Source organism: Oncorhynchus mykiss, chromosome 1 (assembly GCF_057628025.1).
Source record: "Oncorhynchus mykiss isolate SJ-2025 chromosome 1, ASM5762802v1, whole genome shotgun sequence".
Taxonomy (NCBI): Eukaryota; Metazoa; Chordata; class Actinopteri; order Salmoniformes; family Salmonidae; genus Oncorhynchus; species Oncorhynchus mykiss.
The window spans coordinates 71,451,312-71,469,176 of NC_143022.1; the positions used below are offsets into that span (position 1 = coordinate 71,451,312).

General features: G+C 43.1%; 1 protein-coding gene across 2 annotated transcripts; it reads left to right on the forward strand.

Annotated features, from left to right (window-relative positions):
- The first annotated feature begins 4,904 nt into the window (after positions 1-4,904).
- On the forward strand, positions 4,905-11,760 carry fgf8a (fibroblast growth factor 8a). Of its 2 annotated transcripts, none has more exons than XM_021609399.3 (5): positions 4,905-6,148; positions 6,230-6,266; positions 7,321-7,501; positions 9,212-9,318; positions 10,620-11,760. In XM_021609399.3, exons 1-5 carry the CDS (start codon positions 6,117-6,119, stop codon positions 10,902-10,904), a joined length of 642 nt encoding a protein of 213 aa, XP_021465074.1. In that variant the 5' UTR covers positions 4,905-6,116; the 3' UTR covers positions 10,905-11,760. The 2 variants fall into 2 exon arrangements, with proteins under 2 accessions (XP_021465074.1, XP_021465083.1); XM_021609408.3 differs by having other exon boundaries at positions 5,223-6,148; positions 7,425-7,501.
- The last annotated feature ends 6,105 nt before the right edge of the window (positions 11,761-17,865 follow it).

Consider the following 17,865-nt stretch of genomic DNA (forward strand, 5'->3'; position numbering starts at 1 on the left):
GAGGTAGTTTTGTGAGCCAATGCTAACAAGCATGCTAGCAGATGCCCATAGACTTCCAGTCCTTGCGCTAACGCTAGTTAGCAATTGCGATGGCGCAAGTCAACAACTTCCTTCAAATTGCACACAGAGACATAAATATGGTATCCATGAGTTCATCTGACTCTGGGGGAGTAGCTAAAGGGCCTCATTGCCAAAATCCTGAACTATCCCTTTAACACTATAATACTTTATCCTCTCATGAGACCACAGATCCCACAAAGACTGAGTAAACAATGAAACAGCATAGAAATGTTGTGGAATAGAGCACACAACATAAAAATAGACTAGGAATAGACTAGTCTAGGGCACAGTTTAGTGAGCTGGGACTGAGCACCTCTAGTATTATTATAGCCTGTTTAACTGGTTCATACCACATTTCTATTGGCATGAGGAGGGAGACTGCTAAAACAAAGGGCAGGACCCACTCCCATGCTATAGATGCTAAAACAATGGTGTTGCTGGTCGCTCATATGGAATAGGTATTACTAGCATGTGTTCAGTGAAAACACATATATCTGGGTGAACCCAACGGGGCTATGAAAGCACCCCTGGCTTTGAGACTGGGAATGGAGCTGCTGTCTGGGGCTCTCAATAAGTAGATGCCAGGGAGAGACCTCTCTCTCTCTCTTTCTCTCTCTCCAGATGGATAAACAGTTGAAAAGCACACCTAATGAGCAGGATGGCTGAGAAAGTCACTGGGGTTGGGTGACTGCAGGTCTATAGGCGATTCCAGAGTGAACTTAGCTTTATTACTCTAGCTTATAAGGTATTGTATTAGGTTTTAACTATGGTATTGCATACCTAAGGTTTGAGAACAGCATGATGGCAGCTATGACTGACAAGAGGCTGCCATGCATATTCAAATCGAATTTTATTTGTCACGTACGCCGAATACAACAACCTTACCGTGAAGTGCTTACTTACAAGCACTTAACCAACAATGCAGTTCAATATATTTACTAAATAAACTTGAATTAAATAAAAAGTAACATAATAAAATAACAATAACGAGGCTATATACAGGAGATACTGGTACCGAGTCAATGTGTGGGGGTACAGGTTAGTCGAGTTAATTTGTACATGTAGGTAGGGGTAAAGTGACTGTACATAGATAATAAACAGCGAGTAGCAACAGTGTAAAAACAAGGGGGGGGGGTCAATGTAAATAGTCCGGGTGGACATTTGAATAATTGTTCAGCAATCTTATGGCTTGGGGGTAGAAGCTGTTAAGGAGCCTTTTGGTCCTAGACTTGGCACTCTGGTACCGCTTGCCGTGCGATAGCAGAGAGAACAGTCTATGACTTGGGTGACTGGAGCCTTTGGCAATTGTTTGGGCCTTCCTCTGACACCGCCTAGTATATAGGTCCTGGATGGCTGGAAGCTTGGCCCCAGTGATGTACTGGGCAGTACCCAGTACAGTACTCTGTAGCACCTGGTCAGATGCTGAGCGGTTGCCATACTAGGCAGTGATTACACCGGTCAGGATGCTCTCGATGTTGCAGCTGTATAATGTTTTGAGGATCTGGGGACCCATGCCAAATCTTTTCAGTCTCCTGAGGGGGAACAGGTGTTGTCATGCCCTCTTCACGACTGTCTTGGTGTCTTCGGACCATAAAAGTTTGTTGGTGATGTGAATACCAAGGAACTTGAAACTCTCAACACGCTCCACTACAGCCCAATTGATGTTTATGTTGGCCTGTTCGGCCCTCCTTTTCCTGTAGTCCACAATCAGCTCCTATGTCTTGCTCACATTGAGGGAGAGGTTGTTGTCCTGGCACCACATTGCCAGGTTTCTGACCTCATCCTTATAGGCTGTCTCATCGTTGTCGGTGATCAGGCCTACCACTGTTGTGTCGTCAGCAAACTTATTGATGGTGTTGGAGTCGTGCCTGGCCATGCAGTCATGAGTGAACAGGGAGTACAGCAGGGGACTGAGAACACACCCCTGAGGGGCCCCCGTGTTGAGGCTCAGCGTTGTGTATGTGTTGTTACCTACCCTTACCACCTGGGGGGCGGCCCGTCAGGAAGTCCAGGATCCAGTTGCAGAGGGAGGTGTTTAGTCCCAGGGTCCTTAGCTTAGTGATGAGCTTTGTGGACACTATGGTGTTGAACGCTGAGCTGTATATTATGACTTCTGATGACTTCTGTGGATGAGGAACATTTAGCACTTCTGATTGGCCATGATGATAAAACAAGGATTAATGATCTGTTACTTCAGTCTACCAGCCTTGAATATCTATATCCTCTGTAATTTCATAAATAGTCTAATGGATGTTTAAGTTCCCATGGAGTTTCTGTTTTGTGTCAATTTCTCACGAGAAGAGAGCTGTCATGATGATTAGCAAGTTTCTAGTTCCTCCTGGGTGAACATGGTTTGTCTTTGTAAGAAAAACTGAGAGAAGGTGTGTGTTTAGCAATGAAATATTTCCGTTCTTATGGGTCCCCGTATCACGTCCACTTTAAATGATGGCATAGATGGAAAGGAAAGTAGAGATAGCGGGAGAGAGAAGGAGGAGAGCGCAAAGGAGGGAAAAAGAGGTTATGGGGAGAGTGAAGGATAAGGGTAAAGGTGGGGGAGAGAGGTAGTGGGGGGGGGGTGAAGAGGGATAGCAAAGGAGGAATTAATAGGTAGTGGGAGAAAGATTGAAGGGGGGGAGAGAGCGAGAGAGATGTTGTGAGGGAGAGTGAAGAGGGAGCGAGAGAGAGGTGGTGGGGGAGGGATGTTGGTGGGGACCCCCACAGGGCTGCTGATGGATGTGGGACTCCTGGGGTTAAGGGGAGGGCAGGCAGACCTTGTGCCGGGCTGCAGAGTGGCAGCTACCTGCCGCTCATCTCACACACTTGTACGCGCACAAACACAGAGATAGAGAGAACAAGAAGACTATGCTAATGGGAGGATGGGAAGGGAACATAAATACAAAGCAACTAGCAATGAGAAGTCTGACAGTTCAAGACAGGCTAGGCCTAATACTCACAGATGAATAAAGTTCAGCATAATGAAATTGCCGTCAATGAGAGCTCATCAAATACATAAACCCTTTCATTTTAACAGTCATTACACCTCTGTATAATATTGCTGACCATTATCTAGGGTGATTTTAGAGTCTAAATACTGCATCAGTTCAATAAATATCTGTTGTTGTTTGCTAGGCCTACTATAATATGTCTTTCTTGTACCAATGTAGTAGAGTAGACAGACATGGTGCCCCCTGGTGGTTCAGATGAGTAACTGCTGGCAGGGTGACAAGGACAAATGATAGTGTGATTTGTTAATGACAGTGTAAAGTCCATCCATTATAACGTGCTTCAATAGTCCTTCATTAAAATCTATAATATTTTAGTACGCACTCACATGCATGATATGCGGCACCTGATTGAAAGAGGGATTGAAAACATTTGTAGTCTCTGTCAAATAATTTCTTGCCTATTCAGTCTGTTTATTGGATTGGTTTACTCAACAGACAACACATAACGTATCAATATTAGACACCAGTGCAATGCAATATCGAACGCATATATTATTTTCATAATAACAATTACCAAGACATGACTGTAGCCAGGGGTAACGTTAGGCTACTGGTTGGCCCTACACATTCATTTAAGAGCTAACAAACTTCAAATGATGTCAGTCAAACGTTAAAAGAGTGGCGGGGCTCTGGGCATCTGTCTGACCATCATGTGGCTGAAACAAAACTCTGGGTCTGACCACCTGAAACGTCTGTGCTTGCTGGACCACAACCTAATGAATAAACCAGAGGTTCTTCCTGGTTATGGATATATTCTAAGGGTCACATGTAATAAAGGGTGGGGTGGGGTCTGCATTTAAGGGGATAGTTTGGGATTTTGTCAATGAAGCCCTTTATCTACTTCCCCAAGGTCAGATGAACTTTGGGATACCATTTTTATAACTGCATCCAGTATGAAGGACGCAGTTTAGTGAAAAGATTGGACGTCTTCAGGGTGTAGGCTACTCCAATGCTTTCAGTCTTTGTGCTAAACTAGGACTAACCACAGTTAGAATTATCTCAGGAAACTGCCCCTAACTTCCTTCATATTGGATGCAAAGACATAAAAAATGGTATCAACAAGTTCACTTGGTCTCATGAGGGGTGCAGTGGTCTAAGACACTGCATCTCAGTGCAAGAGGTGTCACTGCAGTACCTTGTTCAAATCCAGGCTGCATCACATGCTGCTGTGATTGGCGGAACAGTTGGCCATGTGTCGTCCGGGTTTGGCCAGGGTAGGCCATCATTGTAAATAAGAATTTGTTCTTAAGTGACTTGCCTAGTTAAATAAAGGTTACATAATTTTTTTTATTTTAAAAATCTGACTTGAGAAGTTAGGCTGGATAAAGGGTTTCATTGCCAAATCCGGAACTATCCCTTTAAGGGGTCTTCACGTTTCACTTAATCCAAATAAATTAATTGAGTGATTAATTTGAACACTTGGTCTCTAATGGCCCATTCACCCATCCTAGGTGAGAACGTCCTCTTGCACAAAATGTCCACAACGATGAAAATTGTTCTGTCTGATTTCTCTCATAATTAAGTGAGTTTTCGTTGAAGAAGTCTGTTGCATTCGGGACAGTGTGACTAAATGATCAATTGGATAGGCTATTCAATAGGCTATCGTTTCAGCTATACTGTAAGTTTACATTTTGCAAAGATATTCATGTAGCCTAATGTTTGTTAATCTACCCTAGTTTTCTTCGTTAAAATCCCCAATGTCTAAGAGCCCATGAGGAGCATCGGGTGAGAAGCGGCTGTTTACGCAAGTGGAGATGAATGGTCTCCCTTTATCAAATGAAGGGAGGGGTGTTTAAAAAACGTTAATCGCCTGTAATCCTGTTAATATACCAGTCTCTCACCTTTCTTCGGCAATACACAAGAGACACAGCTAAAAAGTATCCATAGCTAATCCCAGTGACATATCCCAGTTTCATCCAAAAAACGAAAAATATTCAATCTAGGCATAATGTAAACTAGGCTATTGCATAACATTCGCATTGATGGAAAGAGGCTATTGTCCTGAAATGGACTGCAATTTTATGTTTGGATTTTTCTCTTTCAATTTGGAATATACTTTTTAGGATAATCTAGGAACGTTCCTTTAACTCGTTTTTTATTTCATTAATTCAGAAGGTCGTTTCGGTGAAGAAGCGTCATTGCGCGCTGAGTACGCAAGACTCCTGCTTCTCCGCAAGTGTTGACTTTCCTCAGGTGAAGATATGTTTTAAACGCAGGGGGAGGAGGGACGCTTTTGTTCTGCAGAAAAAGGGGGCTTGTTCCTCGCAGATCGCCCTTCCATTTTAACCAGGGGTGTGAGTGCGAACAAGGGGTTGACATTGGAGCCTGCGATGGGAGTAGAGGAGGGGAGACGGGAGTCGCCAGTCCTGCACTACCGAACACTGAAGCAACATCACCCGCTCTGAACGCACGGGACGCGCACGTTATCCACCAGGCAAAAGCCAGATATAAACTCTCTACAACAGGATACACTGGATGATAGCGATTGAGGATTCTCTGAAGGAATTACAAAGAGATAGCAATCTGCAGCAAATTAACTGTCATCTTCATTGGCTTCGGATGACCTTGCATTTGTATCCTTATTATTAGGACACTCATCCAGCGCTTTCTTTGCCAAAACTTGAATGCACCTCTCTTCTAAGTAAGTGCACTTAAACGTTGCTAATCGAGAGGGCCGCCTGACACATAGACAGTTATTATCAATAATCAATTATCATTAATCATTATTATCAATTATCATTGTCACAGTTTCACATTTTACTGGCAAGGTTGTCGATCAGTTGTAAGCGCCAGCCTTGCCAAAACAGGCTATGGACATTTATTTGACATGAAATGTACCCACATTTTTACAAAAAAATAATTGGCTTAACCACTTCTTCCACCATCTTTGGTCGTTTTGGATTTTAATGAAGTTTTTGAAGAGCGACGACTTAATCAATTGCAACCGACACCAGTGTTTCACACAGTTCACCTTTACCAAATAACCTCGATTTTGGAACACTGCAAGCCCTGTGGTCTGTATTTATCGAAGGAACAATCAACACAATCAACATGCGACGCCTCCCTTCCCGGTTGAGTTATCTGTGAGTATTTCCTGCGAGTCTCAATTATGTTGATTAATGTGCCCCAATGTATTATAACTCATTAATTAAGCTCTTTTTCAGGTTCCTACACTTCTTCGCATTCTGTTACTATGCTCAGGTATGTTCATATGCATGCTTTGAAATAGCCCAAATATTTTGTATATCAGCAGGCTTTGTGAAAATAACATAGCATTCTTGATTATGATTTTAAATATCTCACGCGTTTTCGGTAAATTTGCAAATAATTTACAAACTGTTCAGTCTATCAGTGGATTATTGGATACAACTGTAAATCTCCTTGAACAACAAGTAATTAGTTTACGCATCTTGAAAATTCGTATAACTAACCTACATCAAATGTCACTGTTCAAACATATGGTTAGGTTTCTGGGGGTGAAAGCACGGTGTAATAATGGCGAGCAGTGAGGGAGAGAGAGACGAGAGCTCATATCATTTGTGATATAACGACACATCAGATGGGTCCCACCGCGCAAGGGGCAGCGGGCGCGCTGCATGCCGCCCGCGTCACATTTTGGCACGATGTATGTTGCGAACATACTGCCCTCGCGCAGGATGCGTGGGCACAGAATGGGCATCGCGCGGGGAAAGGCGAGTCTGTGAAAAATGTCGTGGGGTTCAAATATAAAGGCCAAAGTTAATTCCTTCGTTGTCCTCCTTGGAACAGAATGAGTGCGTATGGCTAAGTGTCAAATAGGGAAGCTTTTAACATAGGCATTAATATGTACATTTGCTCCGTTTAATGTGAGGGAAATAATGAGCATTTATTATGTAGGCTATAGCCTGTTTGATATTTTGGACATGTTTTTTAACGTCTACCTCCACTCACTTTTACGCACAAGCTGTTGCAGATTGCGCGCCCTTTTTAATTTCTAGGTTTTCATGCTTTTAATTATGCATGCTTAATTTAAGGAATGTAGGCCTTTGTATCGGCGGTATATTCACGTGGTCTATTGCATGTTATAAAGTTATGTGTTATTATAGCCAATCATGCCAAGTAGGTCTAAAGAAAATGGGAAACATCCCTCCAAATTTGCTTCTGTTGGGTTTAGAGCTAAATAATGATGCTATTATTGCTTAATACGTACGCTACTGTAAATACATTGAAGCAATTTTTGCAAATACTGATTGTGATGACATTTAATTTCTGACAGGTAACCAATCAGTCCTCGCCTAATTTCACGCAGCATGTAAGCGAGCAGAGCAAGGTGACAGACCGTGTGAGCCGCAGGTTAATTCGGACCTATCAACTTTACAGCCGAACCAGCGGGAAGCATGTGCAGGTTCTGCCCAACAAGAAGATCAACGCCATGGCAGAAGATGGAGACATACACGGTAAGCCCAATATCCAAACCTTATGGATTTGTTTCAAGTTCCTAATTTTTGTAGGTTTTAACTTGCCGAAATCCATTGCTAATATTTCTGAATCTCTAAACTAACCTACTAAAATAAACGTATGTCTACAACAGGCTTAGGCTATGCCTATATAGTCACAGGGCCTTAAGGCCCATTTTGGCATAACAAACTATCATGTGCAAGTGGTTAGTAGCCAAATGCTTACAGTGAATTCTACAGAAATGGTTTTTCTCTCGTCGTTTTTGACAGTAAATAACACGGCTACTGTATCAGCTGGTATCGCTAAGAAGAGGCCGCGGACCGTCAAAGAAATTGTCAAATGGATTGAAGATTGTGCTGTGGGTGATTCTCCAGAGATACTCATGTCTGGAAGAGCCATTAGAAATAATCATCCTTCAACCTCCTGAACATTTCCTGCATAGCTCTGCTGCTCTCTCTTTCCTCTGACCAGCTTCAGAACCAAAATAGGGCCCGCCGAAGTTTTTTCAAACGTGGATTTTATATTTTAAAATGAAGTCCATTTTTTGGGTGATTTTCATTGGGCTATTCCCATTGCCATTAAATAGTGTTAGATTTAAACATAATTTGGCAGCAAACTGGACCTTTGACTCTCTGTGTGTATGCTGCTGTAGGTCCTGTCTAATGTGGTGTGTATTCACACTTGTGTGTGTGTTTGTGGTTTGCACCAGAGGGGGTGGAGGTGCTCGGGTCACCTATGCCAGTGCCACCTGTACCATGGTAGCAGGTTGTACTTGTGGGTCTAAAGCTGTGGCTTGCATGAGGCGTTTATTGCTTAGCCCCACACCAACCATCAATCCACAACCTCAACCATAAACATAACTCAATGACCACGTGGGTGTGCATGGATCAGGGAGTGGTTCGAATCTCTAGTAAGGGACATACACGTGGCTAACATTTTGAAACGACATTGTGCCTATCTGTTGAATTTTGCCGTGTTTAACAAGAACAGAGGTTGAGCAGTAAAATGATCAGATGCACCAAGGGTTATTCCTTTCTCCAAATGTTGGTCCGGGAATGTGTGCCATCATCATGTAGGTAGGGGGATGGGAAACCCGGACGAGTAGGGGCTGCCTTGGCCGAAGCTAATGGGGACCCTGATAAAATACTAAATCATAACTCTTAGTAAGCCTTTGAAAAGTTTATTCATAATGGCTAGGTAGACATTGTGTGCCTCCGTGGAAGGCAACAACAAAATAGATAAACATATTTTAGTTTGGAAAATAAGGATATCGGTGTTTTCAATCATAGAAGCAGTTGTGAGACTTACAGTATCTATGAACACACATTAAGATAAGCCATTTAACACGCTTCTATTTATGTCCATCTGTCTCCAAGCGTGATCTATGATCTATGACAGAGATGAATGTGGTGCTTATGTGTGACGTGAGTGCAGATTTAGAGAGAGAAAAAGTTGATAGTCCTTCCAGGATGGCCTCTTTAGTTTTCAAAGAATTGAGGTACACATGTTTTTATGATTGTGCAAGATTTTAAGCGTGCATAAATCCTCAGGAATGGTCCCCACAGGTTTTGTGTGTGTGTGTGTGTGATATATAGACTTTTCTCTTGTAAAAATATAAACTGAATCAGCTTAACCGTGTCTTTAAGCAACATCCTATTACTAACAGTGTATTAGCCCTGGTTGATAATAAAACCCCTTTGTTTCCTCAGCCAAACTCGTCGTAGAGACGGACACGTTTGGAAGTCGCGTGCGGATTAAAGGAGCAGAGACAGGATTCTACATCTGCATGAACAAGAAGGGAAAGCTGATCGGGAAGGTAAAGAGAAAAAAATCCTTTGAGCACTGTACTGTGGGTAATGATCAATGGTAATGCCAGTATGCTGCCCTTTTCCATTGGCTCTGTTTTCAAGCTTCTTAAGCTGTGGTTCCAAGGTTTGATTATATTGTAGTTCTGTTTGGGTTTTCTAAGACTTGTGGTTTTGTATGGCGACTCGGCAGCAGTTCTCACCATAGTTCAGTGTGGCTGTGGTTCTGTTTGGTGGTTCCCTACAGCTGTAGCTCCAGGGCTGTCCACCTCTGGTATGTTCTGCATGGGAGAAGGTTAGAGTCATTGTATGCTGTTGGAAGTCACCTCCTCTGTGTAGCGTGTTGTGGGTTCGAGGGTGTCTCTGCTTCTCTCTTGCTGTGCTGGCTAATAAACAGGGCTGCCATCTCCGCCCCCCTACAGAACCCTGCCAGGTGCACCATCTGCCCTGAGCTGCCTCTCTCTGCCATACCGGCCCAGCAACAGCCTGTGTGTGTGTTTGAACGACTGTATGTGTATATTTGTGTATGTTTCACTTGCTTTCTGGCTGCATGGGATGCTAGATTTATTTTTAACAGCCCATTTTGTCCAGCTAGGTTGTTGAGCAGGTTTAGCTACATTAGTGTTGCCGGTGTGTGACGTGTCACAGACCAGTGGAGGTTGGGCTGGAGGGGTTGTGGGAGGACGCAGGGCCTAGCTACTGCTCATAGTACAAGAGGACAAACCCCCCGTCACCCTCAATGTAGAATACTAGATCAACAGAAACAACATCTACCCCGTCGTACCATTTCTCAAAATGTAGAGATAGAATAAATGCAAGACAACCATGTATTTGATTGTACCAAAGGGAGACTAGAGTCGTTTATTTCAGGATCTATTGATTGATATTCAAGTCGATGAGCCCTTTGTGGTTTGATTCAGCCACAAACGAGACAGTGCAGCGCTAAATAGAAGGAAATCCACACATGAAGCTGATAAAGAACTTGAACTCCTCAGGTATTTCTGCTATGATGGCATGTCTTAGGCTGCTAACTCTTGAGTGGTCCTCATGAATGCGTCTCTGTGTTTACTGAGGAGGGAGACTCCTTGCTTACTGTCATCCCCTCTCTGATCTGAGCCTGTAATGACTGTAGCATATGCTTCATGCGTGTGGAGAGCACTGCGTGCACACGTGTTTGTGTGTGTGTGCGCAGGGACATACTGTTCGGGGTAGCCTTCTTACATCTGATATTTCCTATCTGTGAGTCTTCATAGAAAGCTCCTCCAGACGCTCCGACTGACCTGGTGTGTGTGTGTGTGTTTGTCTTTCAAAGAAAAATGGTCAAGGCCGCGACTGCATCTTCTCAGAGATTGTCCTGGAGAATAACTACACGGCGCTGAGGAACGCACGCTTCGAGGGTTGGTACATGGCTTTCACCAGACGTGGACGCCCCCGGAAAGGCTCGCAAACACGGCAGCATCAACGCGAGGTCCATTTTATGAAACGACTGCCTCGGGGATCCAATCCCACTCACCCGGCCCAGCACAAGGCCTTTGACTTCGTCCACTACCCCTTCAGCCCCAGGACTAAACGCACACGCTACTCAGCCGAAGGCTGAGGGGGGCAGAGAGGGTGAGACAGAGGATAAAAAACAATGACTGAAGCAAGAATGAACTCCTTTCCAAAACCTCTAAAGACATTTTTTTTGTACTGAGCGTTACTATACCTAACATGTAGTTTTTCTATTTTTTTCAAAAAGTACATTTTTTAAAAGAAAAAACCCATAACAAATATATTTTTGTACCTGATACTTTTAGTACTGATGTGTTGTTTTTAGATGCACATAACTCATCATCGAACATTTGGGGTGCTGACATTTTAGTAAAGCGTGGACTTTGTATTGTCTCTCTGTATTTTGGGTTGTGTTTTTGCTTTTGTTTGACTGTTCAGAGTCGTTTGGACTCACACCTGCTGCTCCAAGAGACTTGAAGGGCCCTGATCGACCGCACTGCCAGAAAATGCTGCGTTCAGAGACACATACAGTACACACACACACACACAGCATCGATGCTGCATTCAGGAGCGCCATGTTGAGTAACGTTGTGTTCAGTATCACACACAGCCACAACACCTCTGTTGAACGCTGTGGTGTGACCTTACTACTTTTGGGAATTCTATAGAGACAAACGCTGTTAAAGCAAACAGTGCTTTAGGTACGTACACACAATGGAAAATGTGGCAGCTATATTGATAATCACAGGTTTCCTGCAATGGTTATAACTGTAAATTAGAGGTGTAAAAATGCATTGATATGTCGGAAACCCCCTTTGTTTTTGTTACCCTGTCTGTTTTTATACATATATAAATCTATTTTTATTTTACGGATGTGTACAAATAATTTTAATGATGGATTATTTATTTAAAATGTGTAATAAATGTACATTAGAATACTGATATTAAACTCTTGTTTGTGATGTGGTTGTTTTACACACTTTGAACAGTAGGGTTGTGCGGGAAAAATCAATGGAAAAGCCAGGAAAAAAAAGCCATATTGCAACCTATGTCTTGTGATAATTGCGTTGTTCGCTCTATTACCTGTTCGTTCATATGTCTTGCCACCGTGATTGAATACTGTATGCCTAAGGCCGAGACAATAAGTAGACACAGTGGCAGAATTTATTCAACCATGCATTTGATTCATCACAAAACTGGAGAGCAAACCTCTGTCTGGTGAAGTCCACAAAGCATATTGCAGGTAACAAACAGTTACATGACCTACAGCATGGTGAAGTAAGTTAATGTTTCTGACATTTTTGAACTACTAAACAACTATTGCTTCAGAACCACTGAGAGTTACTGCGAGTCGCAAAGAATACCGGAGCTGCCTCCACTATTCCAGCACCTTTTACATTTCAACATCATCAAATCACCTAAGCTTAGTCTACTACAGTGACAACTAAAAGATACCAAAAACAATTTAGTCCAATCGACATAAGCTAAATATGATGTGGCTGTCCATGATTTAGATGTTTTTTTGTGGAATGTGTGTGCGTTCGCGCAAGTAGAAAAGACATGTTGACTCATCCTACGTGTAGACAAATGCCAATGTCATCCTCCTCTCTTTCATGTTGACGAAATGGTCACTGTCATACAGCACACTTTTATTTGCTTACCTCCTTTCATGGGCAACGTTAGCTAGTTAACATTAGCCTTCTACATCTAGCTACATATTGAACTTCCATCCTCTCAGTCCAGGTGCACAATGTATGAATTTATGGTTGGATCAGAATCGCCATTATAATCATTAGCCAGTACAGAGAATTAAGTCCAAATCCCTATCTCTATCCATGGCTAATTTAGGAAAGGGTACATTTTAACTAGCTAGCTAGCCACCGGAGGACAACAACACATTGAGTTGCAACAGTTCAAGTAGTTTCTGTCAGTTACGTATTTCTGTCAATGCGATGTGATAGGACCATTCACAGATGAGATCTCAGTTTAGCACAACGCTAATTGGCTATTATTTTATACATTTTTTTCTATCAAGGGAGGCCAAATGCTTGCTGGCTTCCCTTGCAATTCAATGCTACGGGCGGCAACAATGTCATACTCTTTTTGACCAGACAGCATCAGATAGATGGCCTACACATACAGAGACAGAGGGGCACTGTTTCACTCGCTCAGATACATTCAGCTGAAGGAAAATGATGAAACAGAGAGACGAAAGATAAATCATTTTCTATGTTTTTTGGGGGTTTCCCTTGGCATCATGAATACACACCTCTGCTTGGGAAGTGGGAGTATCGTTCAGGCACACACTGGAGATGGCTTAAGTCGCTTCATGCATGCGCACAGGCACACACACAGGGCACTTGGATCACATCAGCATTCTAATGATATATAACACAGAATGTCATCCCTTCCCAGCCTTCAAATCCTTTATGCATACATCATGTTGTTTCCACGAGTTGATCTTAGAAATGTGAACTGTAAAGTGGGAAATGTTTTCGTCCTCTAACCTTGCACTCAAAAAAAATATATCTGTAAAGTTTGATAGAGAGTTAGGTATAGATTTCCTCCTGCTCTGCCCTGTTTGGAATGCAACTCTTAGCCCCCTAGAAGGCCAAGCAGCAGTCTATAGCAAGCAGTGTGAGACTACAGCAGGTCATTGATGTTGGAGCCCTTTAGCAGATAGCAGTGTGTTTGGTCTTCTACTGGTTGGTCCTCCAGAGATGATAGCAGTGTGTGTGTTTAATTAAGGCTTTTGGTTTCTCCAGGTTCAGTAACTGTCTCAGTGTCTCCTCGTATGCAGACGACTGTTTTTCTTTCATCTCACTCCTTTAACACCCCAGGTCTTAATCTGATTGGACAGCCCTGGTGTGTGTGTGTGTTTATAATCTGATTGGACAGCTCCGATGTGTGTTTGTTTGTTTGCTGACAGTGTCCTCATGGGTGTAGAGCTGTGCTGAGTGAGGGAGGTTGGGTTCTGACAACTCCTTCGCCACAGGGATTCAGTTCCTTCCAACAAGTTGTCTTCAGACCCCTTTTGCTGCCCTTGCTCCCGCTTATCAGACTAAGCTGAAGTCTCTTGCTACAGAAGGCTCTCTTGATGCAGCTCTGCATGGCAGAGCAAGACCTGGTGATGCATCTCTGGAAAAGATAAAAACAGAACGAAGGACGGCCAAGTGCAGTAGGCAGCTGTTCCATCTGCCGAGAGGTGTAGAATCGGAGGGAAGTTAACACAAGACGACGTCCGATATTCTGGTCAGAGGCACTCGCTTACACTTGGCCACCCATCGTTCTGGTGTGTGTTCAGAGTAATGCCTTCTGGTTGAGCTCTGTATGGCAGAGCGAGGCCTGGTCTAATGTTGGAACGCTTTATAGGGCAAGGCACAGGATAGCATGGAAGGCTTCAAATCAAATTCAAATCACATACACATATTTAGCAGATGTTATTGCAGGTGTAGCGAAATGCTTGTGTTCCTAGCTCCAACAGTGCAGTAGTATCTAACAATTCACAACAATACACACAAATCTAAAAGTAAAAGAACTGAATTAAGAAATATATAAATATTAGATTGAGCATTGACTAAAATACAGTAGAATAGAATACAGTATATACATATGAGATGAGTAAAGCAGTATGTAAACATTATTTTAACATTATTAAAGTGACTAGTGTTCAATTATTAAATTGGCCAGTGATTCCAAGTCTATGTATGTAGGGCAGCAGCCTCTAAGGTGCAGTGTTGTGTAACCGGGTGAAAGCTGGCTAGTGATGGCTATTTAACAGTCTGATGGCCTTGAGATAGAAGCTGTATTTCAGTCTCTTGGTCCTTGCTTTGTTGCACCTGTACTGACCTCGAATTCTGGATGATAGTGGGGTGAACAGGCCGTGGCTCGAGTGGTTGACGTCCTTTTTGGACTTCCTGTGACATCAGTTGCTGTAGGTGTCCTGGAGGGCAGGTAGTTTGCCCCCGGTGATGCGTTCGGAAGACCACACCACCCTCTGGAGAGCCCTGTGCATCTGTAAAAGTTTGTGAAGGTTTTAGGGGCCACCTCCTGAGGTGGAAGATGCACTGTTGCGCCTTCTTCACCACACTGCCTTTGTGGGTGGACCATTTCACATCGTCAGTGATGTATGCCGAGGAACTTGAAGCTTTCCACCTTCTCCACTGCGGTCCCGTCAATGTGGATGTGTGCTCCCTCTGCTGTTGTTTTGTTGATGTTGAGTGAGATGTTATTTTTCTGGCACCACTCTGCCAGGGCCTTCAACTCCTCCCTGTAGGCTGTCTCGTTATTGTTGGTAATAAGATCTACTACTGGACGATTGAGTTGTAGGCATGCGTGGCCACGCAGTCATGGGTGAACAGGGAGTACAGGAGGGGGCAGAGCACGCACCCTTGTGGGGCCCCTCTGTTGAGAAGGTGTTGTTTCCTACCTTCACCACCAGGGGGCGGCCTGTCAGGAAGTCCAGAACCCAGTTGCACAGGGCGGTGTTCAGACCCAGGGCCCCGAGCTTAATGATGAGTGTACTATGGTGTTGAATGCTGAGCTATAGTCAATGAACAGCATTCTTAATTAGGTATTCCTCTTGTCCAGATGGGATAGGGAAGTGTGATGTGAGATGGCGATTGTATCATCTGTGGATCTTTTGGGGTGGTAAGGAAATTGAAGTGGGTCTAGGGTGTCAGGTAAAGTAGAGGTGACATGATCCTTTACTAGCCTCTCAAAGCACTTCATGATGACAGAAGTGAGTGCTACAGGGCGATGGTCATTTGGATAGGTTACGTTTGATTTTTTGGGGTACAGGAACAATGGTGGACATCTTAAAGCAAGTGGGGACAGCAAATTGGGATAGGGAGCGATTGAATATGTCCATAAATACTCCAGCCAGCTGGAGGCTACCCGGAACAAATCCCAGTCTGTGTGATCAAAACAATCTTGAAGCATGGATTCCGATTGGTCAGACCAGCATTGAATAGACCTTAGCACGGGCACTGCCTGTTTGAGTTTTTGCTATAGGGAGGGAGAAGCAAAAGGGAGTTGTGATCAGATTTGTTGAAGGGAGGGTGGGGGAGGGCCTTGTAGGCATTTCGAAAAGTTGAGTGGTCCAATGTTTTCCCAAAGCGAGTACTACAGTCAATGTGTTGGTAAAACTTCGGTAGCGTTTTCCTCAAATTTGCTTTGTTTAAATCTACAATAAATGTGGCCTCAGGATATGTAGTTTCCAGTTTGTATAAAGTCCAGTGTAGATCTTTTTCAGGGCATCCTGGTATCTGCTTGAGGGGGAATATACATGGCTGTGACTATAACCCAAGACGATTCTCTTGGGAGGTAATACGGTCAACATTTGATTGTGAGGTATTTTAGGTCGGGTGAACAAAAGGACTTGAGTTTCTGTATGTTATCACAATCACACCATGACTAGTTACAGTTGAAGTCGGAAGTTTACATACACTTAGGTTGGAGGCATTAAAACTTTTTTTTCAACCACTCCACAAATTTCTTGTTAACAAACTATAGTTTTGGCAAGTCGGTTAGGATATCTGCTTTGTGCATGACACAAGTAATTTTTCCAACAATTGTTTACGGACAGATTATTTCACTTATAATTCACTATCACAATTCCAGTGGGTCAGAAGTTTACATGCACTAAGTTGACTGTGCCTTTAAACAGCTTGGAAAATTCCTGAAAATGATGTCATGGCTTTAGAAGCTTCTGATAGGCTAATTGACATCATTTGAGTCAATTGGAGGTGTACCTGTGGAACTATTTAAAGGCCTACCGTCAAACTCAGCGCCTCTTTGCTTGACACCATGGGAAACTCAAAAGAAATCAGCCAAGACCTCCCCCAATAAATTGTAGACCTCCACAAGTCTGGTTCATCCTAAGGAGCAATTTCCAAACGCCTGAAGGTACCATTTTCATCTGTACAAACAATAGTACGCAAATATAAACACCATGGGACCACGCAGCCGTCATACCGCTCAGGAAGGAGACGCATTCTATCTCCTAGAGATTAACATACTTTGGTGCGAAAAGTGCAAATCAATCCTAGAACTACAACAAAGGACCTTGTGAAGATTCTGGAGGAAACAGGTACAAAAGTATCTATATCCACAGTAAAATGAGTCCTATATCACCTGAAAGGCTTCTCAGCAAGGAAGAAGCCACTGCTCCAAAACTGCCGTAAAAAAGCTAGACTATGGTTTGCAACTGCACATGGGGACAAAGATCGTACTTTTTGGAGAAATGTCCTCTGGTCTGACAGAAAATAGAACTGTTTGGCCATAACAACCATCGTTATGTTTGGACGAAAAAGGGGGATGCTTGCAAGCCGAAGAACACCGCCCCAACCGTGAAGCACGGGGGTGGCAGCATCATGTTGTGGGGGTACTTTGCTGCAGGAAGAACTGGTGCACTTCATAAAATAGATGGCATCATGAGGGTGGAAAATTATGTGGATATATTGAAGCAAAATTTCAAGACATCAGTCAGGAAGTTAAAGCTTGGCTGCAAATGGGTCTTCCAAATGGACAATTACCACAAGCATACTTCCAAAGTTGTGGCAAAATGGCTTAAGGACAAGAAAGTCAAGGTATTGGAGTGGCCATCACAAAGCCCTGACCTCAATCCCGTAGAAAATTTGTGGGCAGAACTGAAAAAGGGTGTGTGGGCAAGGAGGCCTACAAACCTGACTCAGTTACACCAGCTCTGTCAAGAGGAATGGACCAAAATTCACCCAGTCTATTGTGGGAAGCTTGTTTAAGGTTACCCAAAACGTTTGACCCAAGGGAAACAATTTCAAGGCAAAGCTACCAAATGCTAATTGAGTGTATGTAAACTTCTGACCCACTGGAAATGTGATGAAAGAAATAAAAGCTGAAATAAATAATTCTCTCTACTATTATTCTGACATTTCACATTCTTAAAATAAAGTGGTGATCCTAACTGACCGAAGACAGGGAATTTTGACTTGGATTAAATGTCAGAAAATGTGAAAAACTGAGTTTAAATGTATTTGGTTAAGGTGTATGTAAACTTCCGACTTCAACTGTATTTATGAAACATACAC

What these genes read in the sequence shown, in the direction of transcription:
- fgf8a (XM_021609399.3), top strand. Translation starts at nt 6,117, where the DNA reads ATGCGACGCCTCCCTTCCCGGTTGAGTTATCT. An exon ending in AGAAGATGGAGACATACACG is followed by an intron (nt 7,502 to 9,211) that starts GTAAGCCCAATA and finishes TTGTTTCCTCAG; the next exon opens with CCAAACTCGTCGTAGAGACG. An exon ending in AGGGAAAGCTGATCGGGAAG is followed by an intron (nt 9,319 to 10,619) that starts GTAAAGAGAAAA and finishes TGTCTTTCAAAG; the next exon opens with AAAAATGGTCAAGGCCGCGA.